At 36.6% G+C, this 16,803-nt stretch overlaps 3 protein-coding genes and 1 long non-coding RNA gene across 5 annotated transcripts; 3 read left to right on the top strand and 1 right to left on the bottom strand.

Moving 5' to 3' along the window:
* Window positions 1-193: 193 nt before the first annotated feature.
* Window positions 194-8,594, bottom strand: LOC144202197 (uncharacterized). The gene is made up of 4 exons (XR_013327481.1): window positions 8,500-8,594; window positions 8,023-8,062; window positions 7,893-7,934; window positions 194-261 (listed from the first exon to the last, which is right to left on the bottom strand). It is a non-coding gene; the product is annotated as an uncharacterized LOC144202197 (long non-coding RNA).
* On the top strand, window positions 1,642-7,465 carry pnhd (pinhead). The gene is made up of 7 exons (XM_077724886.1): window positions 1,642-1,781; window positions 2,809-2,904; window positions 2,977-3,119; window positions 3,215-3,494; window positions 4,447-4,628; window positions 6,245-6,303; window positions 7,289-7,465. The coding sequence occupies exons 1-7, from the start codon at window positions 1,715-1,717 to the stop codon at window positions 7,437-7,439; spliced, it is 978 nt and encodes a 325-aa protein (XP_077581012.1). The 5' UTR covers window positions 1,642-1,714; the 3' UTR covers window positions 7,440-7,465.
* admp (anti-dorsalizing morphogenic protein) lies at window positions 8,249-11,851 on the top strand. The gene is made up of 5 exons (XM_077725257.1): window positions 8,249-9,327; window positions 9,888-10,024; window positions 10,096-10,218; window positions 10,296-10,488; window positions 11,166-11,851. The coding sequence occupies exons 1-5, from the start codon at window positions 9,018-9,020 to the stop codon at window positions 11,618-11,620; spliced, it is 1,218 nt and encodes a 405-aa protein (XP_077581383.1). The 5' UTR covers window positions 8,249-9,017; the 3' UTR covers window positions 11,621-11,851.
* Window positions 11,852-12,913: 1,062 nt separating this feature from the next.
* On the top strand, window positions 12,914-16,162 carry cib3 (calcium and integrin binding family member 3). 2 transcript variants are annotated; one of them, XM_077724216.1, is made up of 6 exons: window positions 12,914-12,964; window positions 13,799-13,833; window positions 13,921-14,032; window positions 15,011-15,158; window positions 15,242-15,437; window positions 16,141-16,162. In XM_077724216.1, the coding sequence occupies exons 1-6, from the start codon at window positions 12,914-12,916 to the stop codon at window positions 16,160-16,162; spliced, it is 564 nt and encodes a 187-aa protein (XP_077580342.1). The 2 variants fall into 2 exon arrangements, with proteins under 2 accessions (XP_077580342.1, XP_077580343.1); XM_077724217.1 differs by lacking the exons at window positions 13,799-13,833; window positions 13,921-14,032.
* The last annotated feature ends 641 nt before the right edge of the window (window positions 16,163-16,803 follow it).

Raw genomic sequence — 16,803 nt, 5'->3', positions numbered from 1 at the left:
TAACTGTCTATCTCTCTATATCTATCTATCTATATCTATATATTTATATATTTCATCAACATGCTTATTTATTTGTATATTTATTGATGTATTTATTTATTAACTTACTTATTACCCACCTATTTATGTCAAAAATGTCTTTTTCTGTGTCTGTATTCTCACCCTTTTGCTACATCAGCACATCAAACGTGACTAACAACCGATTAGCACCTGACGGCGGAGTCGAATTTCATTAGTTGACAGGTGATTGTTGGCGTCTCCCTTAATAAAGCACAGACGACATCATATAGAGAGCCGCCATTAAAATATACTCTCAGGTTTTATATTTAATACTTAACCCAAACTCTAGTTTGACATGAATAAAAATGCCAAAATGGCTATGCCTCAAAAACATGTTAGAAGAAATGACAAAGTAGAAGAATCAGAGCTATTTTGTTGTTATGTTACTTTGAGAGCCACATTTTTATTCAAATTGCCATTGTATGTATGTACCTATAATTATTTATGTCTAGGGCAAGGGTTTCATGAAGGCTGGACCATTTTAGATATAATATTTAGATTTGTCTTTATAAATGGATTAAAAGAACTGGATTAAAAACCCTGAATATTCAGTTTGTTAATATATCTAGAACAATGTTTATTTTTTAACTTTTTTTAAATATAGTTTTAGATTTTACAGTGATTTTGAACTCAAAACCACAGAAAAATTTGATTTAAAAATGACAATTATTGATTTAAAAGGAAAAAAATCAGGAAATTTAATATACATCTACACTCTTCATTTTAATTTCATCCTAAAACATAAAGTCGGCACTCATGATTGACTTTCCCAAGCCACCACTTTGACACGATGTCTAGGGTGTCTTTAGCTGTGTCTGTATTCTCACCCTCTTGCTACTGTGACACTCAAATTTCCCCAATACGTGATCAAAAAAAAATCTACTAATCTAATCAAATCTAATATGAATTTTTCTCTCTGAATATGACTTTACATCACTTCTAACAACTTCCCACAGCAAACTAGTTTGGGAAAACTGACCTACCTAATCCTAACCCAGACAAATAGTATAGATTTACAGCTAAAAAAATAACCAGTTTCCCCACTATACTCCCAAAAACTCCCAAAAAAATCAGAACACTTTGACGAGAAGTGTCTTGAAGTGTGTTTATCCTTTGAAAACGGGGGGTGTTGTGGTTTAGGGGTCGAGGGGGGGTCTCTCTCTCCTTGACCATTTGTCCGAGTCCTGAATAAACACAAAGGTGCTGCTGGGACAGTCCGGGAAGGTGAGGCTGGGGGCGCCCCCACGCTGATCCTGTTTACGTGCTGGGGCCGTCTTTTTTTGTTTTAAGTCAAAGGTGCTAAACACCCCCAAAAGAGATAAAAGATGATTAATGCCTTTGATTGAGTGTCACGTTTAGTGGCTAAGGGGTTACCAGGGACACTTTATTAGGCCGGGGACTGTGTGGAGACATAGTAGAAAAGTGGACGTTGGTGGCTAGCCTGTTTTTGGGGGAGTTTTTTTGTTTTTTTGTTACCTTTGAAGTGGTTTGTAGGAGAACAAGCGTCCCCGACTAAAGCATGGAAATTTGATTAGCTCTCACTTGCTGCTTCGGAGGCTCAAGCTGGTATAAATAACGGAGGTCTGGGTTAGAGGGGATACTTAGGGGGACACTTTGGGGTCTGGAGAGGATTTTTTGGGGGGATTTTAAAGCCATGGATGGACTGAAATGTTGCCTGATGCTGGTGGTGATGTTGTTGTTGTGTGGACTGCAAATGACATGTAAGTACTGTTTACTTTGAGGGGTACTTTGAAGGTATTTGTTTGCTCTGGGCAAGTTCATCTGCATTTTTTGGTGGGATTTGGAGTTGGGATTTGGGGGGGACAATGGTAGGGTTTTTTTGGGGGGGTGGGGGGTGGGGGACTGGATATTTATTTGGTGTATGGTATTGTGGTGGATTTTAAGAGTGATGTTGATTGTAGGCTTGTTTTTGGTCAAAAATTGATGTGTAAGATGATGACTTTTTAAAAAGTTTTTGGGGGTATGAGGAAGTTTGGGGAGTGACAGGAAGTTCTACTTTGAGTTTGGTCATCATTTCCTGTTTCATTTTTTAGCTTAATTTTTTGGCTTAGTTTTTTGGCATAATTTTTTGGCTTAATTTTTTGGCTTATTTTTTTTGGCTTAATTTTTTGGCTTAATTTTTTGATGTTTTTTGGTGGTATTTATACACCATGCATTTGTTTTCAAAAAGTATTTCAAGTTTGTTTCAATTGGTTAAGGTCATTTTTAATGGTATTTGGGGAAAAATGGGGCAATTTGTTTTTGGGTTAAATAATTTCTTTTTGTGTGATTTTTGTCGTTGTTGCTATTTTAGGGGAATTTGTTTTAGTATGTCTATTTTGATTGAAACTTTAGATTTTAATCTAATTTAAATAACAATTAAATTGTATGCTAGGGTTTTTCAAATCTTTGATATTATTTTTGATCCATTTATCAATGTATCCAATTGAAAATTTTAATCTTAATGACTAAAAACTTAATTAGTGACTGAAATTCACTGTGCAGAAAATGTATTCAATGAGGATTCAGTTAGTGATAATACATGGCAAAATATATATTTGTAAAAAAGTCCATTATTATAAAACCAGATCAAAACCACATCATATTTTCATTAAAAAATATTGTTCCAATTATTTTGCTATTTTAAGCCAAAAGCCGGTGATTATCCCAATACTGTAGTTTACTAATGAATAAATTGTCAAAGAAAAAAAAAACGTGTTTTACGAACATTTTTTTGTGGATTTATAGTGTCAGCGGTTCTCAACAAAAACCCGGACCACCGCAACCTTTTCACGCAAAGAGCCTGCTGCAGGCGGCAGACTCACTTTGTCTACATCGGTCAAGGTAAATACCCCAAAAAAATCTCAATCCATGACTCCCTTAACCATCTTTAACGAAGCCCCGCCCCTTTTACAGACATCTCCGGCACCCCTATTAGCGTGGACGTGGGAATTTGCAGGCCCACCTGCGGAGGGCCGGCAGCCCATCTGTCCTACGAGCCCGGCACGCGAGACTACGCACAACATGTGTCCATGTTGGAATTCCTCAAGAACAAAAAAGTAAGTGTAGGAGCCCATGGGCACCACCAGAGGGCGCTCCATCTCACGGCCAAGAATTGAGAGCCTATTTTATTGATGTGTTTTGATTTTTGCAGCACAGAATGCGCAAACCCGTCAGTTCGGAAGCGGGACAACCCCAGAAAAGGCCGTTATCCCCGTGTGGCGTGAATCACGCGTGCGAGCCGACGGGTTTGCGCGTGGACCGGATCCTCCTGTTCGAGGGCCCTCGTGAGGTGGAGGTGATCCAGGAGTGCCACTGCGAGATTCAGCCACCCCAATGCATGCGTATACCTTCACTGAGGACCTTTTACTCGGAGACGCCCTATGAGAGTGTGCTGGATGTGGGCGGGTGCTCCAGATCCAAGGGTCTTCCCGGTAACTCAACTTTTTTTAAGTGGCATTTTAACACTCACAAAAGAGGATGCTAAATTCAAAATGTCTCATAGTTATTGAATTAAAATAGGAATAAAAATTAAGGACACTTGTATTCAGCAATATAACACTTTTTAAGTAAATCTCATGCCAAATCCCCCCCAAAATACACATATATACACTTATATACACATATATACACATACATATACACATATATACACATATATATACACATATATGCACATATATATACATATATACACATATACACATATATACACATTTATACACATATATACATACATATATATATATATATATATATATATATATATATATATATATATATATATATATATATATATATATATATATATATATATATATATATATATATATATATATATATATATATATATATATATATATATATATATATATATATATATATATATATATATATATATATATATATATATATATATATATATATCAGCAACACTTATTTATATATTCATTCATGTCTTTATTCATTAACTTACTTATTACCCATCTATTTATGTCTAAAAAGTATTTTTCTGTGTCTGTATTCTCAACTGTGACAACCAAATTTCTCAAATACGTGATGAATAAAGTTATCCAATCCAAAAAATAAACATGATTTATGTTTATTTTAGATCTGGCATGAGATTTACCTAAAAACAAGTGTTCATTTCCATTAAATACACTAATAAATAAAACTATTTTCCCATGTATATCAACACAACAAAGCAACAGCTTCGCTAGCCTCTATGTTACGTTTTAAGCCGTCATTTTCATTAAACACATTCATAAATAAAACTATTTTCCCATTTATATCAACACAACAAAGCAATTCAGAACAAAAGACATGCTAACACTACCCCATGATTCATTCAATCTGTTTAAAACCAACTAAATGTACTCTCCACAGACGGATTCTCCTGCGTACCCACCAAATTCGACTCAGCTCTGGTGGAAACCCCCAACAAAATGATCGCCATCCCCACCGTGGCGGCCTGCGAGCTAAAAGAAAGCTGCTACCGCGTCCCTTACGTGGAGTACTACTATGAAATTGTGCACCAAGGTGATGGCGTCAAAGAGGAGAGACTACGGGTAGGTGCAAAACTACTAGCTAACATTTAGCACATGCAAAGTAGCTTCAATTGTGATTCTGTTGTCGCAAGTGGGGAGGAAATGCTGCCGGTGCCAGACTTTAATCAAGTAGTTTCATTCGTAGCGGCCACTGTGCGACACTTGGCACTTCCTGACTTCCTCTGGCGATTTCACACCGCACATTTAAGAGCTATACTGGAAATTCTTTATCTGGTTAGAATGGAGTTTGTGGTTTTAGTTAAGGGAATATACAAAGGAAGGGAAATGAAGGATTTGAGGGGATGTTGGGGAATGGCAGTAGCATACTTGTCAACCTGGGCCAATTACTTTCTTTATTAATGATTGTATTTTTCTTATTAAGCGATGAAAAAAAATACAAATGTACAAAAATATTTACTCAGATAGGGTGCACTAAAAAGTCTAACATTTTTAGAGTACCTTATCAGTATGCTTTAAATTGAAGATTCTGTAGATGTCACTGTATGACGCGGACAGTTTGACTGTCCAGGTACATTGCTAGCTGACGCGCTATATACATGATAATACTAGCACAGCGATAACATTTTAGATCCAGATTAGAGTCGAACTGGGTAAAACCAGATTGGTTTTACAAAAAATAAAAACGTACTTGGAAAATATCCCTCACAAAAGTTGTTATATGGCATGGTGTACACTATTTGAAATGATGAAAAATGGGAAAAACCCAAGTTGACAATGTATGCAGTACTGAGATACTACATTATTTAATTTAATTTACTCACAATGTGATTTTACAATATGGCTTTAAATGTCATTTGTGACCAAGCAAAAGATTAAAATTAACTTAAAAAAACATTAAACCAAAGTTTAAAAATGAAAGTTATTCACCTAGGTTTTACAATATTACACTACAGCGTTTTAATATAGTCTAAACTAACTGCATTATGTAACATAAACAAAAATACATTTTTTATTTGCATTAATGGCGTACTTAAGATTTAAGGGTGATGTTTAACATTTAAAATGAAATTGTAAATAGTTTTAAAGACTACATTTAAAGTGTAAACATGCAAATGTATAGCAAAAAAATCCAAAACCTAAATTCAAGTGTATTGATTTAATAGACAATTAAAATACTGATTAAAATTAATAATTGTGTGGTTTGTATCAGGAAAAACTGCAGCAAATTTATCATGCGGAAAAACTGGAATTATTGTTATTAAGTCAAAAAGTCAGCCAATTTACATTTTAAAACACCAAGTGTTATAATTATACTTGTTTTTATTAAAAACTTATTGACAAGGCTGAACATTTACTATCCAGAGGCTAATATTAAGACAATTTTGGGTTTATAACCATTCATAAAAATTATTATCAATGAATTGATCCCTTACTCTACCTTTTTTTGCCAGATTATATCCTGTAAATTTAAAAAGATCTCCTAAAATAGTTGATTAACTTTGATGGTTGTGTGTGGGGGTGCTATGAGCTCAGAAGGTGCGAGCATGGAGGGCAAGCAAACACAAATGGGCCTCTGCAGGTGTCAAATCAAAGCGGACAACCATACCAAACGACGTCAATATTTGTGAGCTGACGACCTCACGTCTCTCTCTCTGTGTTTTGCTAATGTTTGGCAGGAAGTGGACGTGGGCAGATGTTTGGGAGGCTGCACCACAGGAAACCGCTGCCTTCTCAGGTACGTATGAGCACAGCTGCCAGCAACACACACACACACACACACACACCCTTACACACCCTTACACAAAAGTGGCCGTCAATTCACAATAACCCGCGAGCTCCGACACCCACGCGAACACCCGCTTTTAAGTTTCCTCCATAAAGGACCAAATGTTCTTTTTAACACGCCAGCGCTAAATTAAGGAAATTGTCTTTCTATAGAATGAACTAAGGTCTATGATTTGGATGAGTAAGGATAACTGAAATAATGTATTTTTTTGTTTGTTTTTACAGTTGTAAGGTTAGTTATTCAACCGCATTTTTAAATGTAAATAAAGTACAATTATATGATTGATAATAGTATTTTGTTCTATACTGAAATGAATCAAGAATATAACAGTAGTAGAATGTTTAAATAATTCAGTTAAGTATTTTCTAAACAAGATTAAATGAAAACAATAAATTAGTTTGAAAATATTTGCATGATGATTACTAATATTTTACATTATTGTGAAACACAAATATTTCTATATGACCATGTTAAATATTCATTGATAACCTAACCCTTTTTCAGAAGTCATTACAATGAGCAAATTTAAAAAGGATCACTATTGTCTGCAAGTAATTCAACTAAAAAAAAACATTATAAAGTAAAGATTTACCTATGTTATGATTAATATTTAGTGAATTAGACATTTTCCTTAAATTACAATTTCACTTTTTACCAACAAAAGCCACTTGATTGACTAATAATTATTGAATAATATATGAATTGATTTTTGATTCAATCTTTTTAATCATATTTTTTAGCATTTACTAATACTAATTCAACTGGAAGTTGTAGTTGTGTTTAAGGGATACTGCAGTTGAAATTATTTATGTATTCCTTCCAGTCCACCATAGCACCCCATTTTTCCATAAAATACAACTGTGTGATTTAAAAGAAAACAATATATATAACTTTCTAATTCCCTTCTTAACGACATAATTCCTTCTTTCTCCAGGAGTCCATCAGACCCCGAAATCTGCCACTTATGGTCCAAGAAACAATCAAACTCATGTGTGCCTCAAGGATACGAGAGCCACAGTTTCCTGAGCCAACATGGCCAGGTTAGCACCATCCTGTCAATCACTTCCTGCCATTGCCCAAAATGAAGAGCCTCCCCAAAAGACACCGCCCCCTTCTGGCTAGATGTGCACATGACATGCCCAGCAAGCAATACCTTAAAGTATTATTGTATAATATGTAATATACGTATATAAAAAGTGAGAATTCTTGTAAATAAATATAATGCTGAAATAAATGGGACAGTTTGTCTATAAATGTGAACTTTTGTGAATATTATGTAATTAGGCTGTCAAATTAAGCCAGAATTATGGAATTTACCCCAAACAGCAAATTAAGACTTATTCATACAAATACTGTACATTTACATACATTTTCTGGGAAATGTTCATTGAAACACAAAGGGCGAAATACAGTACAGGACTATAAATACTACAATTGTGGTATCAAAAAGTAGTAGCATAAATGACAAAGCTATTGTATATATTTTTCTTAAGAAAAACAATTATTTTAAATGAGAAACAGGTAAGAACAGTACTCACCTAAGCGTGCATTTTTGTGCTGCAGTACAACATATTCTTATGCTGCAAAAAATGAATAAAATATATTAAAAAAATATCTGTGTGCAACTGATGAAAATTGATTAGAATTCCCATAACATACAGTACTTACCATAATTTGTTATGATCCTATAAAAGTACTCCTGGTTATCCTTGGGAGAAAAAAAGAAAAAATAATATTCATAAAATATTAAATTCCATTGTTTTAGGTATCTTGTTATCTTGGTAGATGATATATTTATTGGAAGAAAAACAGACAACTTATAAGATAGACACCAAGCAATATACAATGTGCAATATCAATAAAGCTTTCAATTCAATTCAGGGGCTAGCTTGAAGCTACCATATGTAAATAAGCAATACTATTTTACGAGAACTTTATACAAACCCACGCGTTTGGAGGACTTTTACTTTGAAATTGAGATGTGTAAAACGACACGTTTGTGTGACACATTCTAACATGTGTTCCCCTTTTTTATGGCTTGTTTGCTCGGTTTTGTCGCTGTGTGCAGCGAAAACTTTGATCCATGTTTGGCTAAAGTTGTGTCGAAAAGAAAGGTAGCAAGGAAACGGCTCGGGGGACCCCTACCATGTCAATAATTTAAAGCCACCTGCGATTCAAAACGATAAACCTTTATGTAAATGCTGATTACAATGTGTCGCCCACGACACCGCTTAATCGATTTCCATTAGTATCCCAAATTAATGTATCCAATGGCAAGGGGGCATTTCCTCAACAGGGGGGTTCGCGACACTTCCACTTTAAAACCTAAACCCAGACTAAAACCTTACATTTAAACACAAGTTTGTACCTCCTCCCTCCTATCTTGTCACTTTAAGTTGATTTGAGCGTTTATTGCCAGATGCGAAGACAATAGCAACCAGTGGATGGACTTGACACCTTTGTCAACACCGCCATTAGTCTCCCTTTTCATTCGCTGATGGGTGATTTACATTTGCGGCCAAATAGCATCTTTTTTTTTTACTACTGTTTACCATGAGATTGGGTGAAGAGGAAGAAGAAGGGGGGTGCACAATGAAGATATAAATGAGTTCCCCCCAACAGTATGTTCTATTCACTTCATAACTTACTTTTTAGCTTGCAAGATGTTCACTTTTGTGATCCTGGTCGTTTCGGCGTGTACGCTGGTCCGGGCGCGGCCGTCGCTTAACTACCTAGAGGAGCCCTACGCTAACGAGTCCCCACACACCGGGACGGAGGAGGTCCGATTGTCCGCTATCAAGAGGCTCCTGGCGGTGTTCGGGATGGACGACCCGCCCTCAGCCGTCGGGCACCGGCGCAAGCAGCCACCGCAGTACATGTTGGACCTGTACAACACCGTGGCTGACGTCGATGGGGTGACCAAGGACCCCTACCTGCTGGAAGGCAACACAGTGCGCAGCTTCTTTGACAAACGTGAGTGACACTATAAAAAATATATATAAATATATATGTACATTTAAAAAGTTATTGTTGTTCATTTTCCTGGGAAATTTAATTTATTGGACTGGATATAAAAGTATATTTAATTGAAATGAATTATTTTTTATGCAAATATGATATTTAAAGCTTCAACATGTAGTGTACAAATAACAACAATAAACAAATATATAATAAATTAAAGAATTTTAACTATGAATAAATAAATCAGCAATATATCAGTAATAAGTACTTTTTACTTGAATGATGAGTGATGAGTATGTTAATACTTGAGTCCTTTTTTTCTGTTTATGTTTCATATGTACTGTTAACGGATGCACTTTTTTACATGTATCGTATCTTATGCTGACCTGGTCCATCTGTCAACTTTTTAAAGTTAATGTGGCCTCCGGGCCCAAAAGTTTGCCCACCCCCTGGTGTAGCCAGATTTTTTTTAAGGCAACTATAGTCTCAATTATCATCATACACCTAATCAGCATAGTGAATCTATACAACTCGATGTTTTAACTAATTTCCCCCTCATAAATATACTACAGTGCGCAGTGAGCAAGTGGAATTCCGCTTCAACTTATCCACCGTGGCCCAAACGGAGAAGATCCTGACAGCTGAGCTTCACCTTTTTAAACTTCGACCGCAACCCACTCTTCCATTTAGCCGCCATCACTTTTGCCAGGTATGCCCCGCCCCTCCCATGTCGGCATTGTACGCTGTGTTGCACAATCTTACCCAAAAATTCCAATCCAGGTCAGCGTCTACCAATTACTGGATTCCACCAAAAGCAACAGCACGCAAGAGAAGAAGCTGTTGTCTTCTCGGCTAATCCCCGTCCACTCCAACGGTTGGGAGGTGTTCACTGTCACTCAAGCTGTAAGTCTTGAAAAGTTGAAATATTGTCTATGAGAGATTTGATGATTATAAGATTCATGGTATTTTTTTGATGAAAGGTACGTTCATGGACGGCAGACGAGGGCAGTAACCTGGGGCTCCATGTGGTGGTGAGGGCGCTGGGTGGCGGCCAGATGGACTTGAAGATGATTCGCTTCGCCTCAGGACGGAGTCACCATCCGAGCAAGCAACCTATGTTGGTCCTCTTCACAGACGATGGACGACGTCGGTCCGCCACTATTGAGGGCATAGGTAAGATCACAGGTTTTTGGTTTAGTTTAGTTTTCTAACAAGGGGGGTCAGACTCGGGTTGGTTCACGGGCCGATTTAGTGTCAACTTGATTTCATGTGGGCTGGGCCATTTTAGATATAATATTTAGATTTTTTTTTTATAAATGGATTAAAAGACCTGAATATTCCGTTTTTTTATGGATCTAAAATAAGGTTTATTTTATCTTTTTTATATATATTTTTAGATTTTACAAAAAGATTTTTGAACTAAAAACACAGAAAAAAATAGATTTAAAAATGACAATTATTGATTTAAAAGGGTGAAAATCAGGAAATTTAATATATACATCTACACTTTTCAATTTAATTTGATCTTAAAATAGAAAGGTTTATTTTTTTAATATATTTTTAGATTTTACAAAATGATTTTTGAACGAAAAACTGAAAAAATGATCAGAAAGTCAATTATTGATTTAAAAGGGGTAAAACCAGGAAATGTAATATACATCTATACTCTTCATTTCAATTTGATCCTAAAATAGAAATAATTTACTTTCCCGGGCCACACAAAATGATGCGGCGGGCCAGATTCGGCCCCCGGGCCACCACTTTGACACATTTAACCCTTCCACAGAAAATAAACATAATCACAACAACAACAACAACAACAAAAAATAACAACATTTTACCTTTGACAGATCCAGAGGACTCCCACGTTACAGCCACTTTACCCCAATCCGGGCCTGCCGCCGCCGCCCCCGCTTTACCTTCTCGCAACGCCCGTTCCGTTGCCAAGGCGACGATATCAGCAGAGGATGACGAGGGTGCCGCCTCCAAGCCATGCCAGCGCCTTCCGCTCTACGTAGACTTCGAGGAAATCGGCTGGTCGGGCTGGATCGTTTCGCCGAGGGGCTACAACGCGTACCACTGCAAAGGGTCGTGCCCCTTCCCGTTGGGTCAAAACATGAGACCCACCAACCACGCCACGGTGCAGTCCATCATCAACGCCCTGAAACTAATCAAAAGCATCGAGACGCCCTGCTGTGTCCCCGACAAGTTGTACTCCATCAATCTGCTCTACTTTGACGATGACGAGAATGTAGTACTCAAGCAGTACAACGACATGGTGGCGGGAAGTTGTGGCTGCCACTGACCAACCCAGATGCCGTCCTTTCCGTGTTTGTGCTATATGTAAAAAGATATAAATGATAATATATGATGATGATGGTAGTGGAGTCCTGTAAAAGATAGAAATGTACAGATTTTATTTTTTTTAGGCTGTGAATTCTGGATTTGTGTACAAACATTGTTTTGATCATTAGAATTGTTGTACAGTTTGTTTTAAATATGTTTAAATAAATGTAAATAGATGAAAAGTCCTACAAAAAAACACAAGATTGAGTTGTTTCTTTGCTAGGAATTGCAAAAACTGGGAAATAGTCATTTAAAGCTAAAAACAGAATATTGCAAATATATGTATTATAAATAAGAACAAATTAACTTCTCATTAACTTTCCTAGGGAAAAAAATACATATATAATATAGATATAAATATAAATAAATATTATCAACTTGACTTTTTTAAATCAAATCCTTCAACATCAAACATCACAAACTGATTCCTTTAAATTTTTCAATCAAAAAAATAAACATCAATAACTTCAACATTTCAGCCCAGTGGACAAGTGGTTAGCGCATCAGCCTCATAGATCTGAAGTCCAGGGTTCAACCCCAGGTCACCCCTCACTGTCCAGCATTTGCATATTTTCCCCTTGGCTTTCATGGGTTTCCTCCGAGTACTCCAATTTCCTCCCACATCCCCAAAAATATGCATGCTAAGCTAACCAAACACTCAAAATTACCCATAGCTAAGACCAGTTGCCCAACTCGTACATTGTGATTGGCTAACTACCACATTCAGGGTGTCCCCTACCTAATCCCCATAGCTAGGTTATGCTCCATCACCCCCCACAAGCCTTATGAGAATAACCATATTATCAGAAAATGAATGAATAAACCTCAAATGTCCACTACTCATAATAGTAACATTATTACAAATATAGAAATGCTTCCTTTGGGTCAAAGACAAATGAGTTCCCTACAAAGGGGCGTCTGAGTGGAGCGTAACCCGAGCATCGGTGGAGGCGTCGGCCTTGGAGTGGCACCAAAGGAGGGTTTGATAGCATTTGGCACCAGTCTGGACGGACAGCCCTTATTCTCTTTCAAAAGGAGCTGCCAGTCACCACAGAGGGGAAACGTTGTTTTCAAAGGCCCGCCAAACCGGGGCCCCGCCAAAGCCAGACACTCGATCTGGCCCACCTCGCCTCCCCGCGGACCTGGCTGGCTTCCCTTTGTCCGTCCCACTATTTCATATCTGTCTGGTGCCCACCATTTGCACCGACCGCCACGACGATGAAAACGAGACTGGGTGTCCGTATGCTCTAAGATGGGGAATAAGCAGACCGTCTTCACGGCGATGCAGTTGGACGCCTATCAGGTTGGTGTGACCCATGTCCCCATTCGCTCCCCCAAAAAAACATTTTTTTTCACCAACATTTATCGAATATGGGAAATCTTTTTTCGTCGTTAACATTTTTTTTCGGATACCCGACCCACACGTGGCAAGTTTTTTTTCGGGACTGCCCGTTTGTTCAAAATTATATTCATGAGTTTAATATCCAAGTACTGTTTAATATCTAAGTATTGTTTAATATCTAATTACTGTTTAATATCTAAGTACTGTTTAATATCTAAGTACCGCTTAATACTGAAGTAATGTTTAATATTGAAGTACTGTTAAATATCTAAGTACGGTTTTTAATATCTAAGTACTGTTTTTAATATCTAAGTAATGTTTAATATTGAAGTACTGTTTAATATTGAAGTACTGTTTAATGTCTAAGTACTGTTAAATATCTAAGTACGGTTTTTAATATCTAAGTACTGTTTTTAATATCTAAGTACTGTTTTAATATATAGGTACTGTTTTAATATATAGGTACTGTTTTTAATATAAAGTACATTTTTAATATCTAAGTACTGTTTTTAATATCTAAGTACTGTCTTTAATATCCAAGTACTGTTTAATATCTAAGTACTGTTAAATATATAAGTACTGTTTAACATCTAAGTACTGTTTAATATCTAAGTACTATTTAATATCCAACTACTGTTTAATATTGAAGTACTGTTTAATATTGAAGTACTGTTTAATATCTAAGTACATTTGACGGGCGACCAAACGTCCGGTTACGAAAAATATGTGGGTTGGGTATCTGAAAAAAAATGTTAACGGCGATAAATCTGATGATTTACCGAACTTTCTTTGCAGGACTGTACATACTTTACCAGAAAAGAAATTCTCAGGTGAGTTAATTATCACCTGGCCTCCAATTTGAATCAACATGGACACCATCACATTAAGATGAGACTTCTCTTTCTACGGATTTCCAGACTCTTCCATCGCTATCACGATCTGGCGCCCCAGCTGGTTCCGTTGGACTACACAGAGCAACCAGATGTGAAGCTACCCTACCAACTGATTGGCAGCATGCCTGAGCTAAAGGTAGCCAGGCAGGCGCTAGCAAGCACTCACGCACTCGCCACAACCCCGACCACCTCCATAATTAATGAGCAATTCATCCACAGAATTCTTTGAAAAGAGCTTGGGTAACCCGACTCCTTTTCATAACTCTAAGAATGCAGCTAGCGTGCAAATGCTAACCCATGCTAAAGACTAGTCCTTCTTGAATCTGCATGGTATTCCTCAATGTTGCTGCGACTATCACATTCTGGCAGTTCTATTTGTCCCTCCATTCATTTTTACAAGGTTCGCGTGGGGGTGCTGGAGCCAATATTCCCTCTAAATTGCCCACTACTCTCGTCTTCTTTGCGCAGCAGCAATCATATGGCGTGCAGTAAATAAAATCATGAATTGGTGGCTAGCCAATTGTAAAGAACAATGAGATAAACAAGCATTAATGGGGAAATTCTCCTCTCATCTCATTTTCTGAACTGCTTTATCTTCACTAGTCACGGGGGGTGCTGGAGCCGAGCTGACTTTAGGCTAGAGGCGGCCAATGGCAGGGCACAATGAGACAAACAACCATTTACACTCTCAATCCTAACTAGGGGATATTTAGCATTAGCTTAGCATGCATGTCTCTGGGATGTGGGAGGAAACAGGAGTACCCAGAGAAAACCCACACAGGCCCAAGGATAACATGCAAACTCCACACAGGTGGACAAACCTGGATTTGAACCCAAGAATCCCACTGTGAGAACGACACGCTAACCATTTAGCATCCAAAAAGCTTAGCATGCATGGTTTTGGAATAAGGAAGTAAACTGGAATATCTGGAGAAAACCCACACAGGCCTGGGGGAGAACATGCAATACTCCACACAGGTGGACCAACCTGGTTTTGAACCCAGGTCTTCCACTCTGAGGCCGACACATTAACCACTCATCCACCGGGCCGCCCACATGGATTGTTTTTAAGAAAAAATGCCAAATTTCCATCAATTTTTTTTCATATTTACAGGACAACCCATTCCGGCAGAGGATAGCAGAAGTTTTCTCCGAAGACGGCCAAGGAAACATGACGTTGGACGATTTCCTCGACATGTTCTCGGTTTTAAGCGAGATGGCGCCAAGGGACCTCAAAGCATACTACGCTTTTAAAATTTACGGTAAAAAAAATGGACGTTGCCCCTTAAGCACCAAAATGCAGATTCGGTCGGACTTGTCTGACTTTAAAATGTTTTTGAGGAAGACTTCAACAATGATGACTTCCTCTGCAAATCCGACCTGGAGAAGACGCTAAACAAGCTAACGCGCAACGAGCTAACGGAGGACGAGGTACGCATGGTTTGCCAGAAGGTTTTGGACGAGGCCGATATGGACAACGATGGACGTCTGTCCTTGGAAGACTTTCAGCATATGATTGTCCGGGCACCAGATTTCCTCAGGTATATATATAAATTGACAAATTAATGAACTATAAGAACACATATCTATACATAATTTGACCCACAGAAAGGCCGCTTTTGAGTATGGAAATTATATGGGACGCAACATGGAAATAAAAATAAATCTATTGTATTGAATTGGGTTTTTTTCAAAAATCTTATTCGCAATAAAATATTTTTTTCAAAATCTTAATCTCAATAGAATAAACCTTTCTTTAAAAATCTTAATCTAAATAGAATAAACATTTCTTCACAAATCTTAATCTCAATAGATTAAACATTTTTCCAAAAATCTTAATCTGAATTGAATAAAAATGTTTTCAAAAATCTTAATCTCAATAGAATAAACATTTTTCACAAATCTTATATCTTAAAATAAACATTTAAGGGGACGAGGTGGGCTGATTTTTTAAGTGTTAAATGATAAGATTCTATATATTTAAAAGCTTTTTTAAGGAATTTATTAGTACATTAGAATATGTTTCTTTTCAGCAAGTCACACTTATTAAATGAATCTTACCACAAAAACTGTAAATATATGAAGACTGTTTTTTTAGGTATTTTTTTTAAATCAAAAATCAAAAAAAGCGATTTTAATTATTAAAACTGTATTAAAGTAATAGTTTTCTATTGAGAAAATAAAGGCCTTAATTTTTGTCATTTTTTGGCATTAAAACTTGTCCATAATTTCATCTATTTTCAGCACCTTCCACATAAGAATATAAAGGAAAAGAATGAAAATATCTCTTCAAAACGGACTTGGAATATACTGACAACTGAATCTTAAGCGGATGAAGTTTTGGATGATTTTGTTGAAATTAAATAAAACTCGTGATTTGAGCCTACGTCAACAAAATCCATGGCGGAAATCCAACTTGTTTTTTTACTGACTAGAAAATGTTAAAAAAGCAAGTTTGCTTGATTTTTTTGTTGTTGATTTTTTTTGTTTTATTCATCCCAAAAAAGTAGACATCTCTACCAACTGCTGATACATATCTTCACGCGGGAAGTAGTATAAAGCACAGTACAATAAGTAGATCTCTCAATAGAATATTCACTATGTTAAGTATTTTGACCACATATGAAATGCAAGTGGAAATATGAATGTAAAAATACAGATTTTTAGAAGAAAAAATTGGATTAATTCTGGTCAAGCAGGGTTGTTAACATACCATAATATTGTGTTTTTGAAAAGCACAACAATAAAATACCTGGATGAGCTGAAGGAAATATCAATAGATTATATTTTTGGGTGAGTTTTTTTGAAAAGTGTGTTAATAAAGTTTTTAATAGATTGACAATGTTAACATTTTTAGAACAGACTGTGTTTTTTTTTGTAAATGGGGGTTTAAACTTTAGTCATATT

Source organism: Stigmatopora nigra, chromosome 9 (assembly GCF_051989575.1).
Source record: "Stigmatopora nigra isolate UIUO_SnigA chromosome 9, RoL_Snig_1.1, whole genome shotgun sequence".
NCBI lineage: Eukaryota > Metazoa > Chordata > Actinopteri > Syngnathiformes > Syngnathidae > Stigmatopora > Stigmatopora nigra.
The sequence above is the reverse complement of the archived record's forward strand: the minus strand, read 5'-3'. Positions and strand labels throughout refer to the sequence as shown.

Bases quoted from the DNA above. Each gene is read 5' to 3' on its own strand.
- pnhd (XM_077724886.1), top strand. From the start codon at position 1,715: ATGGATGGACTGAAATGTTGCCTGATGCTGGTGGTGATGTTGTTGTTG. The intron at 1,782-2,808 runs GTAAGTACTGTT...GTGGATTTATAG, and splicing joins GTGTGGACTGCAAATGACAT to TGTCAGCGGTTCTCAACAAA. The intron at 3,120-3,214 runs GTAAGTGTAGGA...TGATTTTTGCAG, and splicing joins AATTCCTCAAGAACAAAAAA to CACAGAATGCGCAAACCCGT.
- admp (XM_077725257.1), top strand. From the start codon at position 9,018: ATGTTCACTTTTGTGATCCTGGTCGTTTCGGCGTGTACGCTGGTCCGG. The intron at 9,328-9,887 runs GTGAGTGACACT...AATATACTACAG, and splicing joins GCGCAGCTTCTTTGACAAAC to TGCGCAGTGAGCAAGTGGAA. The intron at 10,489-11,165 runs GTAAGATCACAG...TACCTTTGACAG, and splicing joins CGCCACTATTGAGGGCATAG to ATCCAGAGGACTCCCACGTT.
- cib3 (XM_077724216.1), top strand. From the start codon at position 12,914: ATGGGGAATAAGCAGACCGTCTTCACGGCGATGCAGTTGGACGCCTAT. The intron at 15,159-15,241 runs GTAAAAAAAATG...TTTTTGAGGAAG, and splicing joins CTACGCTTTTAAAATTTACG to ACTTCAACAATGATGACTTC. The intron at 15,438-16,140 runs GTATATATATAA...ATCTATTTTCAG, and splicing joins CGGGCACCAGATTTCCTCAG to CACCTTCCACATAAGAATAT.